Source organism: Fistularia commersonii, chromosome 31, assembly GCF_037954325.1.
Source record: "Fistularia commersonii isolate RoL2024-O1a breed Wild chromosome 31, RoL_Fcom_v1.0, whole genome shotgun sequence".
Lineage (NCBI taxonomy): Eukaryota > Metazoa > Chordata > Actinopteri > Syngnathiformes > Fistulariidae > Fistularia > Fistularia commersonii.
The window spans coordinates 11,321,030-11,348,705 of NC_141314.1; the positions used below are offsets into that span (position 1 = coordinate 11,321,030).

Here is a 27,676-nt window from a genome sequence, read left to right on the forward strand (position 1 = left end):
AATTTTGGGGGAGTTGTATCAGAAGAGCAGGCGTCCCTCTAACCAGAAGGTTTGTATTTCAACACCCAGCTCCTGCACGCCTAGGTGTCCTTGGGCAAGATGCCGAACAAGGCTGTGAGTGAATGCATCCGGCGTAAATGTGATGAAAATGCTGTGGAAGTGGAGACTGTTTTGACCCACCTTTCAAATAACAGTTTTTAACAATGTCCACAAGGGTGAATAATTACGTGCTTCATATCGATGGCTGGAATGCAAAATCTATCTGAAAAAACACTTTTTTTCAGGAAATGAAAAAAAGTTTCATTTGATTAGTATGGTCTTTGTTAAAGATATTCAATAATATTCTATTGTTCACAGACTGTGTTATGATTAAAAAATACATAGCATGTATTTTACCTCTGACAATGCAGATAAGTGTTTTTTTTTTCCTATTTTTTTCTGCTTCATTGTGCACATAGGAGTTTTGTCATGTGACATTTATGTCAAAAGAAAGGGTGGGATTATCTTGCAGATAGACTGAAAATGTGAAGCCCTCCCATTTCTCAACATTCAATGCAAAAACCCAAAATCGAAAAATTTGCAGATAGGAGGTTTTGCATTCCAGCCATCGACATGTAGTATTCTCATTATTGATTTATTTATTTGCTACCTATCTGGCTTCACTGTGGACGGCACAATGTACAGTGACACAGGGTCCCAGACTGTACATATGAAAATAAAGACTTTAAATCTTTGAATCCAACCCCCCGTGTCGAGTAAGGAATTCAATTCAAATGATTAAATCATAATTATTAGACAGTGATGAGACCAGCGATGCTATACGGCCTCGAAACAGTTACAATGACCAAAAGACAGCAGGCAGAACTAGAGGTTGCAGAGAAGAAGATGCTGAGGTTCTCTTTGGGAGTGACCAGGATGGAGAGGATCAGGAAGGAGTCCATCAGAGGAACAGCACGTGTTAGATGTTTTGGAGGGAAGGTCAGAGAAGCCAGACTGAGATGGTTGGGTCATGGACAGAGGAGGGATAGAGAATATATTGGTAGACGGATGCTGGAATTGGAGCTGCCAGGCAAGAGGTCTAGAAGAAGACCAAAGAGAAGATTTATGGACATAGTGAGAGAGGATATGAAGGTAGTTGGTGTGAGAGGAGAATCCAGAGAATAGGGTTAGATGGAGAAGGTTGATTCGCTGTGGCGACACCTGAAGGGAAAAGCCGAAAGGAGAAGAAGATGATTCCATTTAATTAACTTGAGGTTTTGTTTCAGCGCAAAGAGGAGTTAAATCATTGAATAATGCAGCTAAAACAAAGCTTGAAGAGTGTTTGCAGTACTAGCAGTACCTTTTGCTCGCTCTAAGCGATCTCAGGCAAAAGTGTTCTCAATTCTACTACCTCAGTGGTGGAACAAACTTCTGGAAGCAACAAGACTAGCATCATCTCTCAACCTTCTTGAAACAGGTTAAAACTTTTCTCTTTCAGGACTATTTACTGCGCTGATGCTTGAGCTGCCCCAGATCAGGTTAGGCACCAAGTTAGGCTATACAGTGTGTGTGTGTATGTGTACGTTTGTGCACGTCTTTGTCAAAAAAAAAACAAAAAAAACTCACTAACCCAAGCTTACTGTTCTGTATATTTCCCGTGCATCTTGTATTTGCAAGTGTTATTTGCAGTCCTTATGTCCTCTATTGTAAGTCGCTTTGGATAAAAGCGTCTGCCAAATGTAATGCAATGTAATGTAATGTAATGTAATGTAATGTAATGTAATTCTTGTGTCACAGGCTCCGGCAGCCCGCGGCCCCGGGTGCAGTACACCCCGGCCGCCGCTAGGAGTCAGGCCGCCCCGGCGTATCAAGCCCGCCGTGATGGCCGCTAGGTGGCAGCTCTGCACCAGGATTTCCTCCTCCCAGGTCGTCGAAACAACAAACCGAACTACGGAGCAAGCGGGGTGAGAGAACGTCCGAAACCGCCTCTGACCGCGACTTTTAAACTCTTTTTACAGAATTACAGCGGGATTCAGAGGGAAGCTGAGTAATAGTAGTAAAAGTTACTTATCTACCGGGACTACATTTCTCCACAAGGTAAGTTAGCCGTAAAATGGCGGAGAGCTATCTGGAAGTTAGTTGATTTGTATTTTGCTAGCCTGGCTAGCTCTGGATGAGCCCAGAGCGCGGATGTCTGCCTGAGCCCAGTTGCCTCGCTAGCTTCGCGGTACATCGCTAGCATTACTTCGGTTGTTAGCAAGCTAACTAACTGGATTTTGAGCACTGTAGCTCGAAATATCGCCTTCGAAAATCAAGGAAGCGTTTAGTTGTTTGAGGCGACTTAGTTGCACTTTATATATTTGTAAACAAAGTGTTTGTTGCTTATGCAATACGGCACTGGAACTCCCGAGGCAAGATGGAGGACGCAAGGACGTGATGTTTTTTTAGGTAACGTTAGCAGTTAGCCGTTAGCTTAGCAAACCAGTTGGAGTTGTTTTCGCTGTGTTTATTTCAGTTTATTATTTGTGCGCGGCGTGTTGTGTTGTTGGATGCCCTCTGGACACGGGCGGTCGGCGTGTAGAAACATTCGCTGGTCATTGTAAACCACAACGAGTAACGTTATTGTGTGCAAGCTAACACTAGCTCGCAATAGCACGGTCCAGCTTGCGTTGTTTTGTTATTTTGGTACGACTACCGTAGCGTTGCCCGGATCGCTGGCTTGCCCGGATACCGAGCGTTAATTACAACACGGTGCCCCTCGCAGTCTTGGCGCTTCTTTCGTCGATCGCATTCTTGTTCGATCGCCGAAGAGCTCATGCTAACTTTTTCCAATTTCCAACAAACTGACTGCGAGGAAAAGACGCCGAAACCGTCGGTGGCGGGCGGCGCTAGCACCAGCAGCGCACCGGTGTCAATTTTGACAGGCGCCGACAAAGCGCGTAACCGCGCCGGCGTTGTTGGACGGCGAACGACCGGTAGCTTTTGGTGTAGTTAACGTAAGGAAATATTGACTATCACATTTTCCCCCCATTCCGTTCGTCCGAAATCCCCCCCGTGTAGTTTCGAAGGACCAAGTTTATGAGATACACTGGGCGATTTGGCGCCACTTTTTCAGTCAACACCCATAGAATCCCGTCGTCTTGTCACGCTGCAACGCTGCCCCCTCGGATCGGGGCGAGAAGTAGGTTACTAGATTTTCATCTTTTAAATATCGGTGCTAGGTTAATCCGACCAACTCCGGCGACACCGTGCAATTTATTCTCGTTTCGCCTGTATTTACCGATGTCGTGCAACGTCGCATATTTCAACTTAATGCCGCCGTGCGAAGTTCTCCGTGAAAACGCCTCTTTTAAACCGCAGTTTCCCCTCGTACGGGCGCGTTTGCAGGACTTCGTAAGGAAGTAATTGGTGTGGACAATCACTACATCGTAATTATCTCGAAAAATAAATTACAGCCGCTGGAACCGAGTGCCCTGCAGAGGATTAGTTTTGTGTGTCATAGCCGTGTGTTGTCGGTCCAGGAGTTGCACCCAGTGGGAAGACAAGCGAGTTATTTCTGTGCTCGTTTCAATGACTTCCCTTCCACCAGGGGATTCAGAACAACAAAACAACAGCAGCAACAACAACAACAGCAGCAGCTCTACAATTTGAACATGACCTCCTCGATGTGATGCTTAAAATAATTACCCATGCAGTTTACACATCACTAACATTCGATAGTTTCCCTGTGGCCTGCAGTATCTTGTTGATATTGATACTGGCTTGTGATTGGCCGAGGCGAATATGGGCGGACAGGCTGCGCCATATTTGGACACGGAGGACGAGACTCCAGTGAGTCTGCATGACGCTGTCTGTAAACCAGAAGGAGCAGCAAAAGAGAGGGAGCCAATGGTTGGGAGGCTGGGAGCAGCCGGGCATCCGTGTCCGCCCCCTGTTACCATGTGAAACTTTCCTTTTTTGCTGAAGTTGCCTCCAGGATAGCCTTTCTCACTGCAGAAAATATGCCTTCAGCCGCTCTCATGTGCCGTCCTGAAATGCGCGAGATGTTTTACCCCGTTGTAATGGGCTGTCTTCTAAATTGTAGGTCACATGCAACTTCTCCCGTCTGGTAATTTCTGAAGATCTCAAAGTCAGTCACGAGTTGAAGTTATCCAGAAGATGTTACAGAAATGATAGCAGCACCAGAAATACCACCAGAGTTCGCCTATACTCAGTAAGTAGAACTGCTCTTTTTCCAGAAATCACCCCTGCGCTCAAACTTGACCCCAATTTTCACCCTCTCTCTCGGCCTCCAGGGATACAGATACGAGATTTTCCTCAGACACCGACTTCTCCGAAGATCCCGATGGAAGGAGTGCAAATTCAGCTAAAGGAAAGGTGTGTAAAGTCCAAATTAATCCTCTCTCTTGGCCTTGGCCGACAAAGCGCTGTTGAATAGTGGAGCATTTGGTCTTCTGCCATCTAACAAATGTAGATTCATTTTGTTTCCTGCTGTAATTTCCCATGCGCGGTATTTTCAATTCCCAGGGTGGAAAGAAGGGTAAGAAGGCAGCTGGGGAGAAGGGCAAGGGAGGCAAGGGAGCAGGCCGGATAAACGGCCATCACCAGGAGAATGGCATGGAAAACATGATGCTGTTCGAGGTGGTGAGACTGGGGAGGAGTGCCATGCAGGTGTGTACACGACATGTCATGGTCATTGTCATGGTACACGACAAAGGCGGTTGTTTTGTTTTTGCGTCTCGTCCTGAAACGTCAATCCTTGTTTCCCCGCAGTCCGTCGTCGACGACTGGATCGAGTCTTACAAGCATGACCGAGATGTGGCACTCCTTGATCTCATAAATTTCTTCATCCAGTGCTCGGGATGCAAAGGTACGTGTATTTGATTCCCAGCTCCTGCTCCTCCTGTGTCCGGCGCTTACAGTGGAAACCGCTTGATTTCATGGTGTACGTTTGCAGTGTGTCTGAGGCTTTTTGTAATTGCTTTTTATCAACAGGTGTGGTCAGCGGGGAAATGTTCCGCAACATGCAGAACTCGGAGATTATCCGCCGAATGACGGAGGAATTTGACGAGGTAACGAGATTTTTCAGTCACCGAAGTACAATTTAAACTCAACTTAGTCACTTCTTGCTGGGACAAAGGCAATAGTCAATGTTCAGGAGCTGGTGTTCATTAACGTCTCTCCTGTCTGGCCCCTGCAGGACAGTGGCGATTACCCTCTAACTATAGCGGGGCCCCAGTGGAAGAAGTTCAAATCGAGTTTTTGCGAATTCATTTCGGTGCTGGTTCGCCAGTGTCAGTACAGTATAATCTATGACGAGTACATGATGGACACCGTAATCTCCCTTCTCACCGGACTGTCAGACTCCCAAGTCAGAGCCTTCAGACACACCTCAACACTGGCAGGTAAAGGTTGTGTGTCTGTGTGTGTGGATCTATGTATTATGTATGAGAATGCCAGTTTTGGTTTAAGCAGGTTTTTGTATTTGCGTTAAAGCAATGGCTCTTTCGGATAAAGCTGTTAAGATCTGACACAATTTTTGCAAAAGGCATCTCATTTATGTTCCAGTGGCTTCCCCAAGTTTTTATCTGGGTTTCATAGATGAAGTCGTCACAATAAATAAATCCAAAGGGCTTAAAGTGCTGAAGTGATCAGATGACAGGTGGACCGATGCGTTTTAAGCTGTGCTTCTCAGGTCTAGTCCATGTGTGAAACAACATCAAATTATTTTATAATAATAAGTCATTTGAAATTTTTTCAGGGGAATATAATCTTATTTCAAGAATTCAAGACTTTCATTGTTGTACATGATATCTCCATGAATTTAGAAGAGAGGATGTAAGGGGATGACTGCTGTTTGACCAACATTTATGTTACAATGAGACTCTGGTATTGTGTCAACTAAGATGTTTGTCGAGAATTTGCAAACCCCAACAAGCAAGACGCAGTAAATCCTTTCTTGACCATGGACCATAATCTTTCGTTTCATTTCCATTTAACAGGTAAACGGGAATTTCAGTGTTACCCTGGTTGTGATCGCTTTCACAGTTCTATGTGAATATGTTCTTATTCACATGAGCTCGGAATATCATTTTAATACATCTCCAATCGATGATCGTATCACTCAGATATTAATGCCGAATTGATTGAAGCCATACTTGACACTATATTTTATTGTATTTCTTATTCTCCCTCCTTCCTACTGTTATCTATTATTGTTATGTTTTGCTTGAAACTCTGGCACAACAATTTCCTTCGGAATAAATAAAGTTGTTCTTATCTTATCTTATCTTTAAATCACTGAAATACAGTGTTGTTCCTGATTGTTGTAAATCTCTTAAACAGCCATGAAGCTGATGACAGCCCTGGTGAATGTAGCTCTAAACCTGAGCATCAACATGGACAACACTCAGCGCCAGTACGAGGCAGAGAGGAATAAAATGGTGGCAAAAAGGGCCAACGACAGACTGGAGCTGCTCTTGCAGAAACGCAAAGAGGTACGAGTGGCCTCCCAGCAGTTAGATACTCTTCTATCAAGCTTTGCAGCATCCCACTTTAGTCTATTCGTAGTTTCAACTGATTGTATTTTTATTATTTTGCAGATCCATTTGTAGTTGTCACAGAGATTACTGGGCATCAGCAATCTTACATTTCTTTTCATTTAAGGACTGTTAGGGGGTTCCCCCTGTCCCCCGTTAAGTCCTTACTTAACATACTACTTAAAGACTAAAGGGGAAGCTGGGGTTGATGTAATTCAGAACAATATGGATGGCCAACACAGTATCGGTACTGAAGATGTGTGTTAAAAAAATACGTTTTATCCAAATTAATCTCTAGTAATAGCCATTAAAGAGAGAAAACAACATTTTTCTCATTCGGACACTGAGTGATTGTCAAAGGGTGTTGATTTTGTGCCTGTGTGTGCAGGGAATGAGTCGGGGTCTGGAGGACTTTTCATCATTCGAATAAATACCTACTTCTATTGCTTTATTTTTAACATGTTTTGATGACATTTTGTATGCCAGTAGGACATCCCTGTGGCAAAATATTAAGAAATGATATATATTTATCAGGAGGCTATGGGCAGTTAGTGATTATCGATGGTCAGTGTAGTAGCCCAGGCTGAGCCCAGTGGAAGCGATGTGTAATAGCGGTTGTGTGGAGCCAATATATTTCGGCACATGGGTCTCAATGAATATGCCTGGTGGGAAGCTGCTGGTAATGTATGTTGAGTAACTTTATTGTTAAAACTACTTTCAGGTAAAACATGGGCTGCTCGTTCAAGATAACGATGTAATTAAGACAGTTCATATTATGAGATTTCAAGGTCTTCGTCTTGATTTGTTTTTTTAGTTTCCTTCCTGGTAAAGTCTTGCGCGTTGGAAGTTAGTTGGAAATGCAACAGCTTGTTGCTTTTTGCCTGATGGAAAGTCAAGCAGATGACACAGACTGCTTTGTGTTTAGTTAGTTGTATCTATATATATATATATATATATATATATATATATATATATATATATATATATATACTATTGTTTAAATGAATTCATTTAAGTATCCAATATTTTTTTTTATGGTGGACTGGTCAACTGACTTTTCTGTCGGCAGATTCAATTATCCTTTGTTTAAATGACTTCATTATATCTGTTTAAATATTCTTCGGACCGTTATCGAAGCATGAACAGAATCTGTTTATATTGCTTAAGAGAGAGTCCAAATTTCAGGGCATTTTGTCGCAGCCAAAATGTGCTGAACTCCAACCCATAGCCGGACATCACTACTGTGTTTGCGAGAAAAAGTGCAAGTGTTGAACCCACGTGAATGGGTTAGTTTTGAGCTTTGCTCAGGAAGCATTGTCATTTTTAATTATGCTCCATAGCAGCAGGTTTCTCCAGGCATCCATCTGTTAGCTGAGTGTATAGGCAGCTGTCACATATGTCTCATTAGGATAACAGCGCCCTGTGGTCCTCTCACTGAACCACCGCAGTCTATTTACGCTTCAGCTTGTCGGCAAATATGTTGCTAATATTTACTTTGTTCTGCTCTTCTTTTCAGCTCCAAGAAAATCAGGATGAAATTGAAAACATGATGAACGCAATTTTCAAAGGAGTCTTTGTTCATCGATATCGGTACGGCCTCTCGTAGTGGGCGCTTCTGAAATTTCATACAATTAAAGCAATTAAGATTACAAACCAGCTATACCCTGTCACTTTAACCCGGTGTAGTAAAAAAATGATCATGTCTTTACAGGGATTCGATAGCAGAAATCAGAGCCATCTGTATAGAAGAGATCGGAGTTTGGATGAAACTCTACAGCGATGCCTTCCTCAATGACAGCTACCTGAAATACGTGGGATGGACAATGCATGACAAGGTGAGTGGGTTGGGGATGGGGTTTGGGTAAAACCTCTGCGTTTTAACTTACTTTTAACTTGGCTTTTGCTGCGGAGCTCCAAACCTGACTTTGACCTCACAGTTCTGGAAGTCTCAAATGATAATGATGGCATTTAAATCTTTGATGGTTCTCCGTGTTCTTTAACGCTAAGATGCAACTTTAAGAACTAAGTTGTTTCTTCGTATACATTTTTATAAACAACAATTATTTTCGACTAAATGACCGTTTTCTGATTTTTGATTTCAGCAAGGGGAAGTACGCTTGAAGTGTCTGACGGCTCTGCAGGGCCTCTACTACAACAGAGAACTCAATGCAAGGCTGGAACTCTTCACGAGTCGCTTCAAGGTCAGCACCACCTGCTGGACGTCTCCAACACCGCAGCTCTGACTTATTAAAACCTCTGCCGCCTCTCACTGGAATGTCCAGTGCTGCGTGAACACATTTTGATTGAGCTGTCGGAATTTATCCCAATAATTGTTTCACCCGAATAATTCAATTTTTCCCAAATGTTTTGCTCTCTTTGTCTAGGACCGCATTGTCTCCATGACTCTTGATAAGGAGTACGACGTCGCAGTACAAGCAATCAAACTACTCACTCTAGTCTTGAAGTAAGCAACTGTTCTTCACAGTATTTGACAAGGAGGTTTTGTTGCCTTACATTTCAGTGGAGCAATAATCTGTATTGTCAAGGAAAGAATGTGTTTACATATTGCTCAAGAACAATATCAAGTGTTAATGTCAACTCCCTCGTGGCTTCACTAAACTCTTTTCCTCTTTGTCTCTGCAGTAGCACAGATGAGGTGTTAACTCCTGAAGACTGTGAGAGCGTCTATCATCTGGTCTACTCGGCACATAGGCCCGTCGCTGTTGCAGCTGGAGAATTCCTCTTCAAGAAGTACGTCAGGCGGATATTGAATTTATTTGATCGGGAAAAAATTGTAATCATGTTTGAGTGCTGATCAGATGAACAAAAAGGCAACGGTTAGGAAAAAGTTTGCTCTCAAAAGGACAGATGGAAACGGATTTAATATATTGTCTTCCTCCCCACAATTCTTGTAAGGTGTGAGTGAAATGTGAATACAATGAATAATGCTCCTACAGGTTGTTCAGCCAGCGAGAACCGGAGGAAGAAGGCGCCCCCAAGAGGAGAGGTAGACAAAGTCCCAATGCAAACCTCATCAAGACCACTGTCTTCTTCTTCCTGGAGAGTGAGGTATGTGATGTTTGAGTGTTTCCTAGTGTGCAGGCATTTGGCTATCCAGTGACATTAAGTGGTGTTGTACTGCTCGAATCTACAAAATTTAATGTCAAATTAGATGAATGTAATGGGTTGCATCTCATTTGGCAGCCTTTGAATTGAAAAAAGTTTGAATTACTGTCGGACATGTGGTGCTGATCATTTCTTGGCTGTATGTAAGCAATCCTGTTAATTGCCTTTGTGTGGAAATTCCTCCGCAGCTCCATGAGCATGCAGCCTACCTGGTGGACTCTCTTTGGGAATGTGGTGCAGAGCTACTGAAGGACTGGGAATGTATGATCAGCTTACTTTTAGATGATCCATTGCCAGGAGAGGAAGGTATGGGTCTCGCTTTATTGCGGGCTTTTATTACGGACACGTCAGCGTGAGCCGAAACGTTGGATGGGCAAACTCTCAATTATTTTTTTTGTGATTCTTGTAGCTCTTACAGACAGACAAGAGACGGCATTGATTGAGATCATGCTGTGCACTGTACGCCAGGCTGCAGAATGCCACCCGCCTGTTGGAAGAGGCACTGGGAAGAGGGTAATATTGGATGACTCAATTTAAGCACAGACTGGGGCTGATCATAACACACCGCAACTTGGGTGTTTCTGTTCTGGGTTTGTCACTAATATTAAGTTATAAGTGTAAACACTCACTTGGAATTGGACCCCATAATTGCGAGCCCTGAAAACCCAATAACAAAATATATATGGAAGATTTACTTAAGGACCCGACACTAGTTCTGTCATTGCTGTATGTCAGTTAAGTTCACCACAGAACGACCAGCAGCAGGCCATTATGCCTGTTTACATGCTTAAGTCCCAGGTCAAAGGTGGGCAGAACTCCTTAGTGTTAACTCAGCAAAAAAAAAATTGACATTGCAAAGGCAAAGTGACTGTTCTGATCCATCACTTGTTTGTTTGTTTTTTTTTAAGTACTTCTACAGAAATTTGTATTACTTTATACGATGATTGTCATTCAGCACGAGCGCCCACCTACTCCCGGGAAAAGCCCTTCTCTGAACTCTGTGATTGTCTGAAATGGGGATTCAAAGGGTTAAGCTTCAGATTTGTAAAAGAAAGTATTTGCATGCATTAAACCGAACAAACAACGGAAGACGTGTATCTGACATTTAATCCATGTGATGAAGGTGATGACCGCGAAAGAAAAGAAGACTCAACTTGATGACAGAACCAGAATGACAGAGCTGTTTGCTGTGGCATTGCCTCCTCTACTGGCCAAGGTATGAAATTTTCATTCCTCTCTCCAGCGCCGCTGTTGCTGGCCTTTCGCTCTGATCGTGCGTTAAGTCGTCAGAAGACGTTCTTGACGATGGATAACCTTTTCCTGCAGTACGCCGTGGATGCCGAGAAGGTCACCAATTTGTTGCAGCTGCCTCAGTTTTTCGATCTGGAAATTTACACCACGGGCCGTTTGGAGAAGGTACGACTCGTCCCCTGTTCATCTCACACTGTTCTTTTTCGGTTTAAGCACCGGTGACATAACTTGATGTAATACTCGGAATACCCCTGATTAGGACATTTAAATAATGCACATTTTTGTCCATTGTTTGACGACAGCACCTCGAATCCCTCTTGCGTCAAATCCGGGAGATTGTGGAGAAGCACACAGACACTGAAGTTTTGGAGGCATGCTCCAAGACCTACCATGCTCTCTGCAACGAGGAGTTTACGATCTTTAACAGAGTGGACATTGCCCGCTCCCAGCTGCTGGATGAGCTGGTGGACAAGTTCAACAGGCTGCTGGAGGATTTTCTACAAGAGGTAGGATCGGAAGAATGCTAACCTCCGCATATGTTCATGGGAAATGTATCAAAAGAAAACCTCTAAATTTGGCCCTGGCAGTGTTTCACTATTCCTTGATTTAAAGTAGCAATAGAAACAAGTGTGATGCAGCGTCGCTAACTCTTTTTCGTGATCTATATCTCTGCCGCTGCATAAATCTGCAGCCCAGCCAAAGTGACTAATGCTCCAAGCATGATGGGACACAAACAGGCTCTCAATTCTTCTGATCTATGTCAGTAGTCCTTTCCTCGTTCTGGTTGTCTGTCCTATTTTCTGATGATCAATATCTAGGCTTTAACAATATCGAAAAGACAACACAGAAGAGAAACTATTTTTCACAAGGGCGCAGCTTCATCGAGTTTCATTTGGTGTGGCATTGTTCCATTAACAATGGCTCAGGGATGGAATAATAGTGGAGAATAACTTTATATGGGTTGATTTCATTAAACACATTTACCGTATTTTCCACACTATAAGCCACACTGGATTATAAGGTGCACCCGCAATGAATGACCTTTTTTTAAAGAAATTTTCATATGTAAGGCACACCGCATTATTCGGCGCACAGAATAGAAGCTACAATAGTGGCTGGGGTTCTGTTATGCATCCACTAAATTGAGCTGCGCTAAAGGGAATGTCAACAAAACAGTCAGATAAGTCAGTCAAACTTTATTAATAGAATACTAACCTACATTCTGTCAACTCTGTCCACTCCCAAAACAAGTCAGTGCATTCGCAATACATTACCGTACGTACCAGTAGCTCTTACCGGTATTTGCGCCGCCTTTGTTGAAAACAATGTATTTCCAACTCAATTTGTCACAGTTCAAAGCGTTTCATAAAACGAAAGCACCAACAAGGACCGCCTCTAATTTCATCGATGTTAAGTTAGCGTGTTTGTCCTTTAACTGTAGCCATCTCTCTTTGTTCCCTTGGAAACTCTGTTTGGTCTTCTTCACTTGGAGGAGGTCATCTTGTTGCTTCTTCCACTTCTGCACCATTGATTCGCTAATCTTGAATTCGCTTGCTGCTACTCTGTACCCATGTTCTACTGCATGACTGTTAGCCTTGGGTTTAAACTCTGAATCGTAAGCGTGTCTCTCTAAAGGAGCCGTTTTGGGGTCTACACACACACACACAAATGGAAATGAAAATGCACACTTCGTGCAGTCATATATTCCAGCACTGCGCGCTTATTCTTCTACGGGAGAAAATGGAGTCGGCGGCTGCTTCCCGTTGTTGCGAGACCTCTTGCGGCTCAATATTGATCCATGTATAAAGCGCACTGGATTTTAGGGCGCACTGTTGTTTTTTGAGAAGGTTAAGGGCTTTTAGGTGCGCCTAATAGTGTGGAAAATACGGTACTTGAAAATTTGTCTCACCAGACTTTGTTTCATTTTGTATTTTGCAATACAGAATTCACAATCAACAAATTTATCAGAGACCGATAAGCACTGTGCGTGTGTCTATTTGAGAGACCTTCTGAGTATCCAATTTCTCTTTCAAGGGAGAAGATGCCGACGAAGACGATGCTTATCAGGTTTTGTCGACTCTAAAGAGGATCACAGCTTTCCACAAGTGAGACGTCCCATCCCCCTTTCCCGCCTCCACCTTTTCTTCTGCCTGTAAATTCTAACGATGACTGTGTGCACACATCTGTGCACTACAACTCACTCCCTTTTTTAAAAACTGTTAAAACTTGCAGTGCACATGACCTGTCTGGGTGGGACCTCTTTACCAGCAACTTCAAACTGCTCAACACAGGCATAGAGAACGGAGACATGCCCGAGCAGGTTTGTAAAGTGATTTAAATAAACGGTCGAAATAATCGTGCCAATGAAGATTGTGTGGTTTTAAAATGGGAATATTAACCATTGCACTAATTGTTGTGTGAACAGATAGTCATCCATTCACTGCAGTGCACACACTATGTGATCCTGTGGCACCTGGCCAAGATATCTGAGGGAAGCTCCAGAAAGGTGCGGTCCACTTTACTGTCCTCCGCTTTTCCTGGCTGCGCTGAAGGACGCGAATGATGCGATCTACTTTGTCTTCTTTTGGTTTTCTAGGAGGATCTAGTCACCCTGAGGAAGCAGATGAGGGCTTTCTGTATGATGTGTCAGCGGTACCTCACCAATGTCAACACAGCTGTTAAAGAACAGGTGACCAGCATGAAGTTTTTCAGTCGTAAAAAAGAAATATGTTGACCATACTTGGGTTTTAGAATGCTGATAGGCTACCAAACTTTGCAATATTTGAGGAAAGCAAGGCTCTTAGTCAAATCAAGATTTGACAATGATAGTGAAGAAAAGTTTTTTTGAAAAAAATATCTGGATGCCAACCATTTAAAATGATCCATCATTATGGAACTCGTGTGCATTCATACTGCATTTTAACCCATCACACTTCTCCCTTTTCTCGGCAGGCATTTACCATCCTTTGTGACCTACTGCTCATCTTTAGCCACCAGATGGTGTCAGGAAGCAGGGAACATCTGGAGCCCTTGGTCTATTCTCCAGAGGATTCACTGCAGTCTGAACTGCTCTCCTTTATCTTGAACCATGTCTTCATAGACCAGGATGACGACACAAATAGCACAGGTAAAATCCCAACGTGAGAGCCTTGAACCTCCCACGTTCTTAATATCCACCAGCAGTAGTCTTTGCACTTGGTCCTATAAGCACTGTAAATCACTTCACTGGGAGTTCTACAATTGCCGATTCCAGACATGTTGTCAATCTGTTTCTTCAATGGAAAATCGTTGCATCCTCAAACCTCTTCCATACAGAAATAGGAAAAAACAAAAAGAAAAAAACATCCAGACCAGCAACACTGCTTTGGCCCAGCACTGCAGTTAGAGGCGTAACATTCTCTTTCGTCTTATTCATGCTTGTCCATTAATAATCACGACCTTTCGACAATATAAGATCTATTGCTGAAGCATTAAGTATGCCTTCTGGTGTAAAATAATCTCTATGAAGTGATCACTACATCTCATTAAGACAATTTTTAGCATTACGACGACGTGAGAAGAAAGAAATGGCTGTGAGCACTCAGAATTTTCATTCAGTCATGCCAATTAGGACTTCTGGATGAATGTAAATGGACAAAGGGTTTGTTCAAGTAACAGAATGAGAGCCTATATTTTTCATTTTGAGAACCTATATGTTTTTTTATTTTTCACACAAATTAAACAGACGATGATGGGTTGATGGTTACTGTTCACCACTCAACAAATCCATCGTGTTCACAACACGCTGTACACGCTTTTTAATTCACAAGTGTATACTAGCTGTCAGGCGTTCGACCACAAAGCTGTAATTCTATTTTCTTTTGGTTTGCTAAGATGGGCAACAAGATGATGAGGCAGTGAAGATTGAAGCTCTACATAAGAGGAGAAACCTCTTGGCCGCTTACTGTAAACTTATCATTTACTGCGTGGTCGAAATGAAAACCGGAGCCGACATTTTCAAACAGTACATGAGGGTAAGTTGTATTTTTATCATTTCTGGACCCTTTTTATACATCCGTATTTTTGCCTCAATGCAGGCCATCTGTCAAATCCAATAAAGATGTATATTTTGAATCTTTAACTTTAGGCGAAAGGGTTGCTATGGGAATAATCTGCCCTTGCAATTCAAACCATCTGTAAGAAATAAATTAAAATTAGTTTGTGAACACAGAAAGATTGACTTGATTTGAATGTTTGTCAACAGTATTACAATGACTATGGAGACATCATCAAAGAAACTATGAGTAAGACTCGGCAGATCGACAAGATCCAGTGTGCCAAGACCCTCATCCTCAGTCTGCAACAGGTCAGCCGTGATGAGTTTACTTACTCCGTCATTCCTCTCGAAGAAGCTTCACCCTCATTTAAGTTATCTTGTTTTTTTTTTGTGTTTTCTCATCATTCATTTCCGTTTGTTTCAGCTTTTCAATGAAATGCTGTCAGAACTGGGTCACGGGTTCGATCGCTCCTCTTCTGCTTTCTGTGGAATCAAAGAGTTGGCCCGTCGGTTTTCTCTAACCTTTGGCCTCGACCAGGTCAAGACGAGGGATGCCATCGCCATGCTGCACAAGTAAGGCTTCATTCGCCCCGTAATCTTTTATGGCTATATTTCTTTTGGACTCGCAACAGCTGAAAAAAAATGTATACAATGTTAATGAATACTCAACGTCACAATTTGCAGAAACGTGGCTTATTTTTTACTCTACAAACTGACAAATTAAGTACATTTTTAAAGTTGCGCTCCCCATTGTTTGTATGTCTTCTTGGTCTTTTGTCTTTTTTTTTATTTTTTCTCCGTAAAGCAAAACCATGTCTCCGCTGACAATGTCTTGTTCACGTTCCTTTTTCACACTTATCTTAGAGATGGTATCGAGTTTGCATTTAAGGAACCCAGTCCCCAGGGAGAAGGGGGTCCTCCCCTCAACCTGGCTTTCTTGGACATCCTCAGCGAGTTCTCCTCCAAGCTCATGAGACAAGACAAGAGGACTGTGTATGTGTTATTTCTTTTTTTCTTTTTTTTTTCTTTTTACATCTTCTGAACTTAAAGGCTCCTCGTTGTCATTGCGACAGGTGTTTCCAACTTCTGTCAGTGTTTGTTTGAGGTTGAATGCACATTGTTTGCTTTTGTCCGCCCAATTGTGTGAAGTGTTCATCATGTTTGTTGGCCCTCTTGCTTCTCATCAGCCACATGTACCTGGAGCGTTTCATGACCTTCCAGATGGCACTACAGCGAGAGGACTGCTGGCTCCCCCTCATTTCCTATAGAAATTCCCTGCAGGCGGGCGGGGATGACGATACCATGTCAGTGATGAGTGGCTACTCAAGTAGAGGCTCCTCCATTCGCTCGAAGAAGACGAAGCCTCCTGCTGCCACAGCTGGAACTTCATCAGCCAAGAGGAAACTGCCAGAAGGTACAAGACGCTAGGAATTCGCTAAATCAAGGCTGACATGTGCTTTCTCAGCTGTCCTCAATCGGCAGAGGGAATGCTAGAATTTATTTCACATCCCGAGAGAAACAGTGTAACATTAACGGTAGATACCAGCAGTTATCTCCGTACACAAACGCAGCCATGACGTTACAGTTGGAGCCCAGATTAACCCAGATGTGCTCAGCTAGCTCCGTGCACCACGCTGAGCTGCTGGTTGAAGAGATTAAACAGCAGATGGTGGGAGAGATTTGAGTCAACGTACCTTTTCCCAATCTCACGATATTCATCGCAGCTGTGCCTGTGCTTTTCTCCAAGACCCGCTCGTGTCCTCAGACTACTAAATGTTAAAATGTCCATCAGTCTATCCGTTTTAAAATACACCAAAGGTCACGATTAAAGTCAGATGGCTACTATTGCACACCCTAATGATTGCTTTTTCCAAAGTTATCACTTAAAAGGTGGCCAGAGAGAAATGTAGTTACCCAAGTGTGACGGCGGCCACTTGAAATGCATCCTCACGCTCGCGGTGTGTTTCTTCTCCACCAGAGGAAAGCAGCAGCAGCGAGGTGTGGCAGCCGAGCATGCAGACCCCGGTCATGATGCCGTCCCCGCACCTCACCTCCACTGCCATGCGAGATCCGAAGAGGGGTCGTGATGACAGCTACATGGGGGTCTACCCCCTCCCTCACGATCAGCAGCAGACCCACCAACACACACCGCACCATCAACAGACGCCCCAGCACCACCAGACACCGATGGATTACAAGTATGCAGAAGTTACTCTTGCATTTCAGGATGAAGTGATGCAGTCGGTGCTCAGTGGAAGTTGAAATTAAAGCAGCCTAACGGAGATAAGGCTGTTTTCCGAGTCTGCAGTCTAGGCCCAGCATTTTGAAAGGCTCCTATGAGTCCTTATACCCTAATGGTGCCGATTTGAAGATTTCCTTTCGCACTTTGGCTCAGATCCCGGGCTCACCATTCGTTTCAGTGGTGTGCCTTCTCTGTAAGAAGGGCATCAAGCAATGCTAAATGGAGCTAACATGCATTAGGATAAAGGTCAGTGTAATTGCCTGTTCGAATCGTTTTAATGATTGATCGAGTAAGATACAGCCAAACACGTCCACTGTGAGCGATGGTATAAACCCTAAATTACTATTGTTTGTACTGCACTCACAGAGTCACAGAATCACTTTGGCATACAGTCCCATCACCCTATACGTCTCCATTTGGAATGCAAACCCTTTTCTGCTCGGCCCTCGCTCCCCGCACGTCATCTGGAATTTACCATTTTTAATGCCAGGTATAATTTCTGGCTAATCTTTAACTGCGAGACGCTTAGCAGCAGTTGTATCCGCTGCCAAATTACCACAGCAGAACACCGGCTAAACCTCGGTTCACCTTGTGCCTCTCCCTTAAAACCGCTGTGATATTGTGTAACCCAGTAAGTAATGGTTTGCTGACAATGTTTTTTATTTGTTGTAAACTTGATCGGAGACTCAAGCCCTGGAGATTTTTTATTCGACCCTGCCAAGATATGAGCACTACAGTCACCTGACAACATCAGCGGTCATGTGATTGTGAGTTATATAAGTCATCACGAGCTCACCCACCCCACAGACAAACTGTGGTGCACCTTGATTTGAGATTGACCAATGAACTTTCGGCAGTTTTTCCTCCAGCGTACCGCACCAAAGAGAAAAAATAATGCAGAATAATAGCGAATGGTGATAGGGAATGTAAGCGTTACTGTACTATGAAAAACGGTGGCACTCGTCACGTGTAATAGAAACTGCCTGGCATTCTTAGAATGTGATGTTATGTAACCAGGCGTTCCGTGTTCTGCAGGACTTTCCAAAGAAGCATTTTACAAAGTTTACAACTAGTGCCGACTCCTTTCATCTTCACCTCTATTTCTTCTGCTCCCTGCCTTGACTTATTGTACATGACTGCAGCACAGATGTGAGTTTGACATCTCTGAGGGAAAATGCCAAACTATTTACCCTTCAAATAAATAGGAAGTGATTGATGACTATTTGAAACTGATTTAAACTTCCATCCCTCAGTGCTGTACACGAGTCAGGCCCATAAAGACTCAGTTGCGGGCTATGTGGAGATGAGACTTTGCCCCTTAATGGACACAACCAGCCGTGTTTTGACTCACCGATGACATTGTCCTCTCCTTCCTCGCCACTCTGGAAAAAGCCATGTGCACATTCAGAAGTGGTGTGGGCGTGCCTCCCTCTCATTTGGAAACAAGCTCAGTGCTTAATGCGCCGCTTGTTAATGTGTTATCCTCTATGAGAAGCATCAAACCTAGTGAGTTTAGCTTGTTGTTCTGCACCTCACAAGATGCAGCTGGTTGACTTTTTTTTCTGCTCTTGGGGGCAGCAGGCCATCCGCTCAAGTACAAGTGTAATTTGTGTCATTTAAAAGGTGGAACACGTCCAGCAGAACGTCATCCTGTAGTCCGTGCTTTACTTTGGCACCCTCTTACAGTGACTGAAATTATTTATTGAGCCCTGATTCAGTGCCGGGTCCGTATGTAACTGACAGCTCTATGAATTTAAAACTTGGCTAACGGACACGGCTTGTGCATCTAGTTCTCAGGTGACGTGGATGCTGACCCAGAGACAGCAAGAAGAAGCTCGTCAGCAGCAGGAAAGAGCCATGAACTACGCCAAGCTCAGAACCAATCTGCAGCAGGCCATGTAAGACCCAACCCTGCCGGCACGCACGGCCGCCCGCTGTCACAATCCACTTTGCTTGAAAGAGCGTTTGTTTGTGTAGACGTCGGGGCACTGGGCTTATGGAGGAGGATGAGGAACCCATCGTGGAAGACGTAATGATGTCATCCGAGGGCCGCATGGACGACCTCAACGAAGGCATGGACTTTGATACTATGGACATCGATCTGGTAAGACACACCTATCCGGGCCCATAACCTTGGCCGTAAACCTGAATCTGATTACATTCGTCTTAAATATTTTGACACGAAGGCACTTCCCATAAAAGTTACAATGTTGACTCAGCTGAGGGTTTGGACGCAGCAGATGGTTTCTCTCTTTTTGTGCCGTGCTACGTCTTTCGAACTTCAGACGTCAGCTCCACTCTCGCCGAATCTCCCGAACCCGTTTGCCTCGCACAGGCAGAAAAGAATCAATTTAAAGGAAAGAAAGCACGTCACACCGGTATTTACATTTGTTTTTCGAAACCACGTTAGTTGATGTTCTTCATACCAAACATCTGGAGAGTCTACGCGGTCCATTTTATTGTCAGGAAACAGACAGCGGCATTCCTAAGTCTTATTTTAATCTGAAATACTGATCGGGCAGACCGTGGAAATTAAAATCTCCCATCTGTAAAACATCTCTGAAATGCTACATTTCCCCAAACCTCTTTATTTCCCAGCAAAAAGCTCTAGTCCCTTTTGAGGAAAAGCTAGAAACCCTTGGACACTGCCAGTTTGTCTGCACATTAAGCGAGGGAGTTCAAGGAGCCTTCAGCTCCCGGCCATGAGGTCCGTGAGGGTAACCGCATGCAGCCCGCTCCGGGGTGTATGCACCGTCTGGAACAATTCTTGTTCAGATACCTTGGGCGTGCCAAGGTTAACGAAGAAGGAAAAAGAGAAGGCTGAAAATAAAGCCCAGTTTGGTTTGGCATGGCCCTTTTCTTAAATTTTTTTAATTTTTTTTTGTTAGAACCACATCTGCGCATGTGTAACGTCTGCTGCGGCGATACCGAAATGTGATCTAAGGATACAACAAACCACTGATTTTCTCCCGACGAAAAAGCAATCAAACGCGGCCGTTCCAATTATTTCCTTATTTTTGTTTTCCTTGACCGCCTCTATTAAAATTCACCTGAAAAAGGCCGCTGCGATAAAGCCCTTCATCCTCCTGGTAGCGAGCAGACGGTCGTATGAAGACATGCCGGCCCCGCAGACAGCCTGCTCGCCACCTGCTGCGGAGACGGTGTCTCGGCATCGCGGAGCCCAGTGGGTGAACTGAAGCGCCGGGTCTGTCGGACTCTGCTGATCAGTTGAAACCTGCCACGGTTAATGGATTCATGTCTGGCTCTTTGAATGTCCCTTCAAAAGAACATGGGCGTCGTGAGCGGCAGATGAGCCGTATCAAAGGCCGTCCAGTGATGAAATGCGCCGACTGCCGTTCCTGTAATTCAAAGATGCGGAGCTTACTTGTTTGGCTGTTTATCGGACCGATAAAACCACCGGTACCGAGTGTTCGGCCAGAACTAAACGCGGTCGGAGACATACGTCTGTTTTGGATGCCTGGGAACGAGCGGCACCCTGAAACAAATCAAATGTCATGTTGAATCAAGTAGAAAATTGGAAGCGGCGTGCCGGTTCCTCTGCTTCTCTAATATCATTCCTTGAGTTGTTTTTTTTCTTTCTCCTAATTAAACCAGAAATGTCAAAATTCTTAATGTCTTCATTTTGTATTTTCAACATTTTTTGCATATCTGGCACAAAGTTCAGGGTTTTATTTAAAACACATGGATGTTTGTCCTCCTTCTCCCCAGCCACCTTCCAAGAATCGTCGCGAACGGTCTGAGCTCAAGCCGGATTACTTCGACCCTGCCTCTATCATGGATGAATCGGTAGGGGGGTCTATGCCGTTCTAACCGAGATTAACTTTTGTATCTGAAAACCTGTAGTCTGATTTGTGTACATGTGATGTTTGAATCTGGCCTTCTAATGTCATTCCGTGCCGCGCCGCAGCCAAATGGATTGCTGCGAGTCTATACATAGCTTGTAACCAGTCATACTATGCATGATTGATTTAGGCCGCCGAACAAGGCCACGCGATAATCTGAGCACATTCAGCCGAGCGGCTTTCCTGTGCCACGGCCAACTCCGCCGTTCAGCGTCGGTGCCAAAGCCACCGTTTTTTCCTCTATATACAGGCCAGATTGTGTTGGGTTATGTGCCCGGCCAACCTTAAATTATTGTGTCAACACGTCCCCGCTCTCAAAATGTCTGGAGTCCTGGCTTTCATTTTGTCCTCCCACCGAGCCTTAAAATGTCGATCCTCTCTGCCTCCAGCTGATTGCGGAAGGCTGCAAAACGTTGTGATGTCTCAACTCCGAGGCAATTTGTCGCTGACGGTTTTTCCTTCTCCGCGCGCAAAGTATCTCATCTCGCTTAGTACATTTTTTCGAGTTTAAAAAAGAGTCAGCGTGCGGCGGTCGTCCCCTCCGCCCTGAAATACTGCTCTAAAATGTGACTCCAAGGTAATCGAAGGCCAGAAACACTCAAAGCGGTGTTATGGAGCAATCTTTATTTCATATTTCAGGTGTTCGTCGATCATCGTGATGTACGCTTGTTTTCATTGCGGACGATCTCACGAGTATATAATTGTAAATTCCAAAGCGGGGAGTTTAGTTTTTAATTTCGCTGTCCGCGTCCCTTCGCCGATCGTTGTTATTTTGACTGCATTTCTGTTGTCCAACAAAGCGGTGACGAAGCCTTCTGTGTCTCTCTCTCAGGTCCTCGGAGTGCCCATGTTTTAAGCTATAAACCAGATGATTTTGAAGCTGGGACGACAGAAGAGGCGCTTTGTATTTAAAGAGAATTTTAAATGCGAAAACAAATGTGTTTTCTGTAAGAAAAAGTAAAAACAACAAAAAAAAGAAAAGAGTTCTGGCTTGTACTCCACGTGGACCAATGACAACCCACACTCAGTGTTGCTTGCTCAGAGAGGACTTTGTTTCAAATATTTACTTTTATAATCTTGGGTAAGCTCTTCCTGTTCAGAAATAGTTTAACAGGCCACTTTCAACCCTATTAGAAATGAGACATGTCTGAAGAAACCTTCTTAATAGTTTTTTTTTTTTTTTTTTTCCAATTTATTTTTATTTTATTTTTTTTTTTTTACTGGGATGGATGGATTGGTGTGTTTAACTTAAGAAACCTTTTTTGTTTATGTCTAACCCTTTTTACAATTGTAGTAAGTTACCAGGTGTGAAGTAGTAATTTATAAACAGACTGTAGTAGCTTGCCTGTACTGTGTTAGCCAAGTGGATGGAGGTCTTTGTTTCTGTGCTACTTTTCTTTTTTCCTCCCACTCTCTTTCAGTTCCTCTTCCCCGTTGCAGGGCCCGATTCGAGGTCCCAATAACCACTGGTGGTTAAGATAGTGAGCGATCACATAGAAACAGTCAGGATCCCTTTATTATGCTGTGAAGATTCCAAGAGTCCACTGTGGAGCGGCAGGTCCCAGTGCTTAGCCCAGATTCGGACCCCCTAAACCACCACCTGCTGGAGACCCAGCGGTGCCGCTGTGTGGGCTCTGGAAGGAAGCGGCTCAGTCCAAGAAGATCATGGGTTTATTTTATTTTTTTGTTTTATTTTTTGGGTTTTTCTTTTTTTTTTTTTTTTTTTTTTTTGGTTTTGTATTTAGTTTTTAATTTTTTTTTTCTCTCCTACAATCCAGCAGCATAATGTTGAAATGGTTATCTACGTTTTAAATAAAAGTTATATATGAATCGGTGCTGATTTTTATATATGTGCTTTTTGGTTTTCTTTTTTCAACTTTTCAACCTTGGGTCACAAAGTTTGAGAAATGTAAGTAAACTTTAAAAAAAAAAAAAAAAAGCATGTAAATCCATGCATCAAGGAAGATTTTTAAATTTGTATTTCTATGTTTGTTTTTTTCCCTCTTGTCTTGATAATGTCTTCAGGTTTCTACCTTTTTTCCTACGTGTAAATGAGTTTGGATAAAACTAATGAAATGACTTGTGAAAATTCAGCTTTAAGGTTTTTTTCCTCGACATCGAGTCCGGTCACAAAGTACAAACAAATGCTAAACTTGAAAGGTAGTCCTTCAGACAATACTGAACACGAGATACTCAGCAGCGCTGTGGCAGCTAGACAGAGCTTAGATTTTGACCTATATTTGTCACACACACACACACACACACACACACACACACACACATAAACATACATACACACACATGTTTGAATGAAATGTGTCTACTGAGGTTTTTATTTTGTAGTCATTCCATGCTTAAGCCTTAAACATGCTTTGAAAGGTCACCTTCTCACACCGTAATCTTCCATGTCTGAGGATCAGTCGTGTTCCAAGGTGGTGAATTGGCTCGGTAGGACGGGAGGCGAGGCGGGCAGATGTAATGTGATAATGTAGATGAACAGCCAATATGTGTTTTGCCTAATTATTTTATGTAAGTAAAAAAAAAAAATCTTTTAAGGAAAAAGTACTGTTTATTGTTTGTTACTTACCACTACATTGGTATAAATTCTTATTAGATCATGTGTATATATACAAAATTTAATTTCCTTCCTGTTGGCCATTTTTGTGTTTTTCTTTATTTTTTTTTGTTTTTGTTTGTTCTTTCCTGCACTCTTGCCTACACCCTGAGTTGTTGTCTATTATCCCATCCTCTTTCAGTCACTCTGTTTTCTGATTTGTACTTGTCTGGAGACAGTAACTTTTGAATAAAAATCAACACATTTCCTTTTGTGGTAACTTTTTCCTGACCACGCCGCCCGTCCCGGCCTCACGGGACCTTTTTTTTTTTTTTTTTTTATGAGTCTTTACAGATGTGAGTTTCACAGAGTTGTGCTTCAGCGCCACAGGGGGGCAGTGCCGTCGCAGCAGCCCAGATCCGTCCCCCGTCATGGTTGTCCAAATCAAGAATGTCACTGAATTTGTCATTTAAAATGCTCTCTAAAGCCTTGATATGTTTGCTCTGTGCAGGACGGCCTTTCACTAACACTGACCGTCAAACTCAGTCCAGTCCGTCGGAGATGGAGTGGAGGGCCCGGAGTCCGGTGCGTGATGGAGACGGAGGCGCTCAGAATGCAGACGAGAATGCAGACGTGAGTTTGTCGTCGTGCGAAGTTTCGCCCGTCATCACGTCGTGTCTGATTGTCGTGTCTGAGGACGTACAAAGGGAAGCCCTTGTTCCAGGCCGCGCCCCCGTCGGGGTTCTCTGAGCTGTCAACCCCGTTCGCACCGCTAGCCGTCGGCCTCTTTCACGCTGCGAGGAACAGGTTTGTCTGGCTGTCTCTGAAAGCCGGTCTCCTGAGTCAAAACAAATTTCCTTCCAAAATCCCGTTTCTATGAATCGCCTCCATGACAACACATCTGCTCGGCCTGAACCCAAAACCGTCGAGTTTCTGAGGTCGGCCGCGCTGGACTTAAATCACGGTATCTAAAGGGCCTCTGTTTACCCCTGATAACCTAAAGGCCCCCGCAGCCCTATCAGTTAAGCTGACGTTAAGGCCTCAAGAGGGTCAAGGAGGACCGGGAACCATGATTCACACACACATGAGACGAGGGTGTGCCACGGAAACTTGTCGTTTCATTAAAATGCATGTGTTTGCGCCGCGTTTCGACGCAGCCGTTCCCTCATAGATCATGGGCGGACGGGCCGCGGGACCGGAGTGTGTGGGACTAACCCCCGATGATTTTAATTCTGCGGATGAATCATTAATGAGAACGCTTGCTTGTAATCTCCGGCTTCTAAGGGCAGAGGAAAGAAGCCTGACCCCGGAAAATAATTTACCAGAACCTGCTTCAGATTAGAACACACGCACGCATGGAGACCAAATTCCAGGCTGAATTTAGGAACTCCAGGCTCATCCCCCCCCCCCCCTTTCAAAGCGCCGGCGTGCACGCTCTCCTTGACATTTCCAAAGCACTTCAGCGCCACCGCGGGCCGTGCAGCCGCAGAGATATCCGGTGGGAAAGAAGCCGCCCCCCCCCCCCCGGACCGGGCCGTAACAGAGACGTCAAGGTGAATGTGAAACAAGAACGGGATCAATGCCCTTTAATTGCGAGGAGCGGGTTTCATGAGACAGGCCAGAACAGGTCATAGATTCCAGTCCCGGCTATGAATAGAGCGGCGTGGGAACTTACTGTCTGCCTTCTGTCAGTTTGCTCAGCATTGACTCGGACCGAGCGGCGAAAGGTGTGCTGAATGAGCGCGCGAGTGACAAGGCTATTGTGCTAGCGGGACAGAAGCAGAAGGATTAGTCTCTCTTTGGCACCGAAGGCTTACGATGGTCCAGTGTGTGGAAGGAATCTGTCATCGGCCGAAGCCGCAGGTGGTCCAGAGGTCCTGGCAGGGCATTCAGCGCCGGCAAAGCGAGAAAACAACACGGGGTTTTCAGCCGGGAGTCGGATGATATTTACCCTGGAATCCGATTCTCTACACCTTCCTCCGCCTCATTGTTCCCGAGCCACTTTCACTCGTCCCGACGGGGCCCGTTTTTCAGCGCGGGGATTATAACGGTTTCGGCGGCAGAAAGAGGAAACGCCATTATGGTTTTGTAATTAGGGGGGGGGGTCGGAGGAGGCTTTGAAAACATCGCGAGGCAGCAATGTGCCACAGTCAGCCCGGGGTTTTTTCTTTTTTCTTTTTTTTTTTTTTCCCTTCCGCGCTTCCATTTTGAATTCCCTTGAAGCTCGTTCAAAGGTGAACCGCGGATGACTGAGTGCGTTTCTGGGCCAAGCTACTCGGCTAAATCATGAGTCTCGCTAAAGTTTGGATGAGTGTCTTATAAGGAGTGATGAGACAGGCCTCGTAAAGATGACGGAGCGCCGGGCGCGTCGGCGGCCCTGCCAGGAAACCCCGGTGATTAACGAGAGGCAGGACACCTCCGCTAATAAGGCTCATCTCTTTAATTGGCTCTGTGATAGAAGCGTGCAAATGACCAGGGTGTGGACGAGTGCACGCTCAAACTTCCAGCGCCGCCGTCTCACGTTGCTCTAAAACGCGTGGCCGTGATTGGCCTTTTTTTTTTTTTTTTCTCTTTCTCTCCCCCGCTTCCCTCCGACGAAGACGGCGGCCAGCGGTGTGGAAGGGGAGGCTCATTAGAAAGAGAGCACCTCTGCCGGCGGCCAAGATTTAACACCTCCTCCAATAATAATTTATTCAATCTATTCTTAAGTATTGCATGCACTGGTAGATAGGGGTTAGGTTATGTAAGTGTGTGACAGTGCGGCGTTTGAATGTGATATGATGATAATTCTAAATCAAAGGGAGAGGACAGATGGCGAGGTACTTTAAAGGTTCAGTCAGTAAAACTGCTCCGCGGCCAGATCGTCCGGGGAGGAGGAAGGGGGGGCGAATTAGACAAAGTCAAAGACAAGAGGAGAGAGTGCAGACGCGGTGCGGGAGAGCTGGTCCTCGTTAGCACACAATTCATCAGTCTTGCGGGGGTCGGAGTTCAGGGAGCCCTGAGGGGCGGAGGGTGACCCCTCGCCCCCGACCCGTGACCCCCGGCCCGGCACCTGGAGCCGAGGTATTTCCTCACAACCTTTTCTCTCAATAAGCCCTTGACGATTTCGGGCGCGAGGTCTGACTCGGGAGCCGATGACGGATGCGTAGAGTTCAATACGTGCACGTAGACACGGGGATTCTCGTCGCCCGCGTCCGAGAGGCTTCGTTTTTTTATACGCCTGGTGTTTTCTCTCCTTTGGGAAGAGGCGATTTCCTCTAAAACACTTCGGAAACTGTCTCCGCCGGCGTCTGTGTGCGGACGACGAAGAGCTGTACCCCAGCCACGGGTATTTCTGATTTATGTCGCATTTCTTTACCCCCTCGGTGCTCGGAGGCCGAGCGGCGGTCGACCCGGGGGACGGATGGGCCGGAGCGTGAGGAGGACTCGGAGGAGGGAGGTCCGGGTCACAGCCGCGGCCAAGAGCTCGCCGTGAACGATGTTGTTTCAGTCCCGCCGCGAGGAAAATAAACATCTTCCCGACATTGTCGGGAAACCCGTTCATCCGTCACGGCCCAGGTGCGGGCGTCTTCGCTCCCGCGGCCCGAAAGCGGCTCGCCGCCGCCGGGAGCCGCCGGCTCCCTAATGCAAAAAACGTGTTGGCGGTCCTTGATCCTGCGGCGGGAAGCTCTGGGGTTCAGAGGCCTTCTGGCAAACAGAACCAGAGATTGTCTTAACCTCGCCAATAAATATGACACAGCCGTCTCAGCTCCATATCTGCCCGCAACCACTAAATCTCAGGGCGTGACCTTTTACCTTCGCCAGGTCTGGTGACCTCCTCCTCCTCTCTCTCTCTCTCCCTCCATGTCTCCTGACGTCCCCTGGAGAATTGATCCTCCTCCTCCACATCATCATCATCATCATCAGGGAGGTCGTCGGAGTGAACACATCCTGACCGGTGGATTGACATCTCCAGCGTGAACCCAAAATGCGAACCCAGTAAGAACACCTGCCGACGCGCCCGTTCCTCGGCCTTCCTCGCGCCGCCTTCCCTTCTTTATTTATGCCTGCAGAGCCACTTTGTTGTGCCGTTAGTCGCCGGGTGTG

At 44.9% G+C, this 27,676-nt stretch overlaps 1 protein-coding gene across 2 annotated transcripts; it reads left to right on the plus strand.

Moving 5' to 3' along the window:
- The first annotated feature begins 1,895 nt into the window (after window positions 1–1,895).
- stag2b (STAG2 cohesin complex component b) lies at window positions 1,896–23,859 on the plus strand. 2 transcript variants are annotated; one of them, XM_086178663.1, is made up of 34 exons: window positions 1,896–1,943; window positions 4,064–4,192; window positions 4,275–4,356; window positions 4,507–4,650; window positions 4,753–4,849; window positions 4,975–5,051; window positions 5,180–5,384; window positions 6,325–6,476; window positions 8,035–8,108; window positions 8,230–8,353; window positions 8,621–8,719; window positions 8,903–8,982; window positions 9,162–9,269; window positions 9,476–9,587; window positions 9,833–9,950; window positions 10,054–10,157; window positions 10,768–10,860; window positions 10,971–11,060; window positions 11,198–11,401; window positions 12,930–13,000; window positions 13,128–13,215; window positions 13,321–13,401; window positions 13,492–13,584; window positions 13,848–14,022; window positions 14,769–14,908; window positions 15,139–15,240; window positions 15,356–15,504; window positions 15,796–15,924; window positions 16,119–16,345; window positions 16,910–17,129; window positions 18,964–19,071; window positions 19,151–19,277; window positions 20,903–20,980; window positions 21,869–23,859. In XM_086178663.1, exons 2-34 carry the CDS (start codon window positions 4,149–4,151, stop codon window positions 21,890–21,892), a joined length of 3,819 nt encoding a protein of 1,272 aa, XP_086034789.1. In that variant the 5' UTR covers window positions 1,896–1,943; window positions 4,064–4,148; the 3' UTR covers window positions 21,893–23,859. The 2 variants fall into 2 exon arrangements, with proteins under 2 accessions (XP_086034789.1, XP_086034788.1); XM_086178662.1 differs by having other exon boundaries at window positions 1,939–2,076.
- The last annotated feature ends 3,817 nt before the right edge of the window (window positions 23,860–27,676 follow it).

Coding starts and splice junctions, on each gene's coding strand:
- stag2b (XM_086178663.1), top strand. CDS start 4,149: ATGATAGCAGCACCAGAAATACCACCAGAGTTCGCCTATACTCA. Junction 4,193..4,274: donor CCAGAGTTCGCCTATACTCA/GTAAGTAGAACT, acceptor CTCGGCCTCCAG/GGATACAGATACGAGATTTT. Junction 13,402..13,491: donor CTGAGGGAAGCTCCAGAAAG/GTGCGGTCCACT, acceptor TTGGTTTTCTAG/GAGGATCTAGTCACCCTGAG.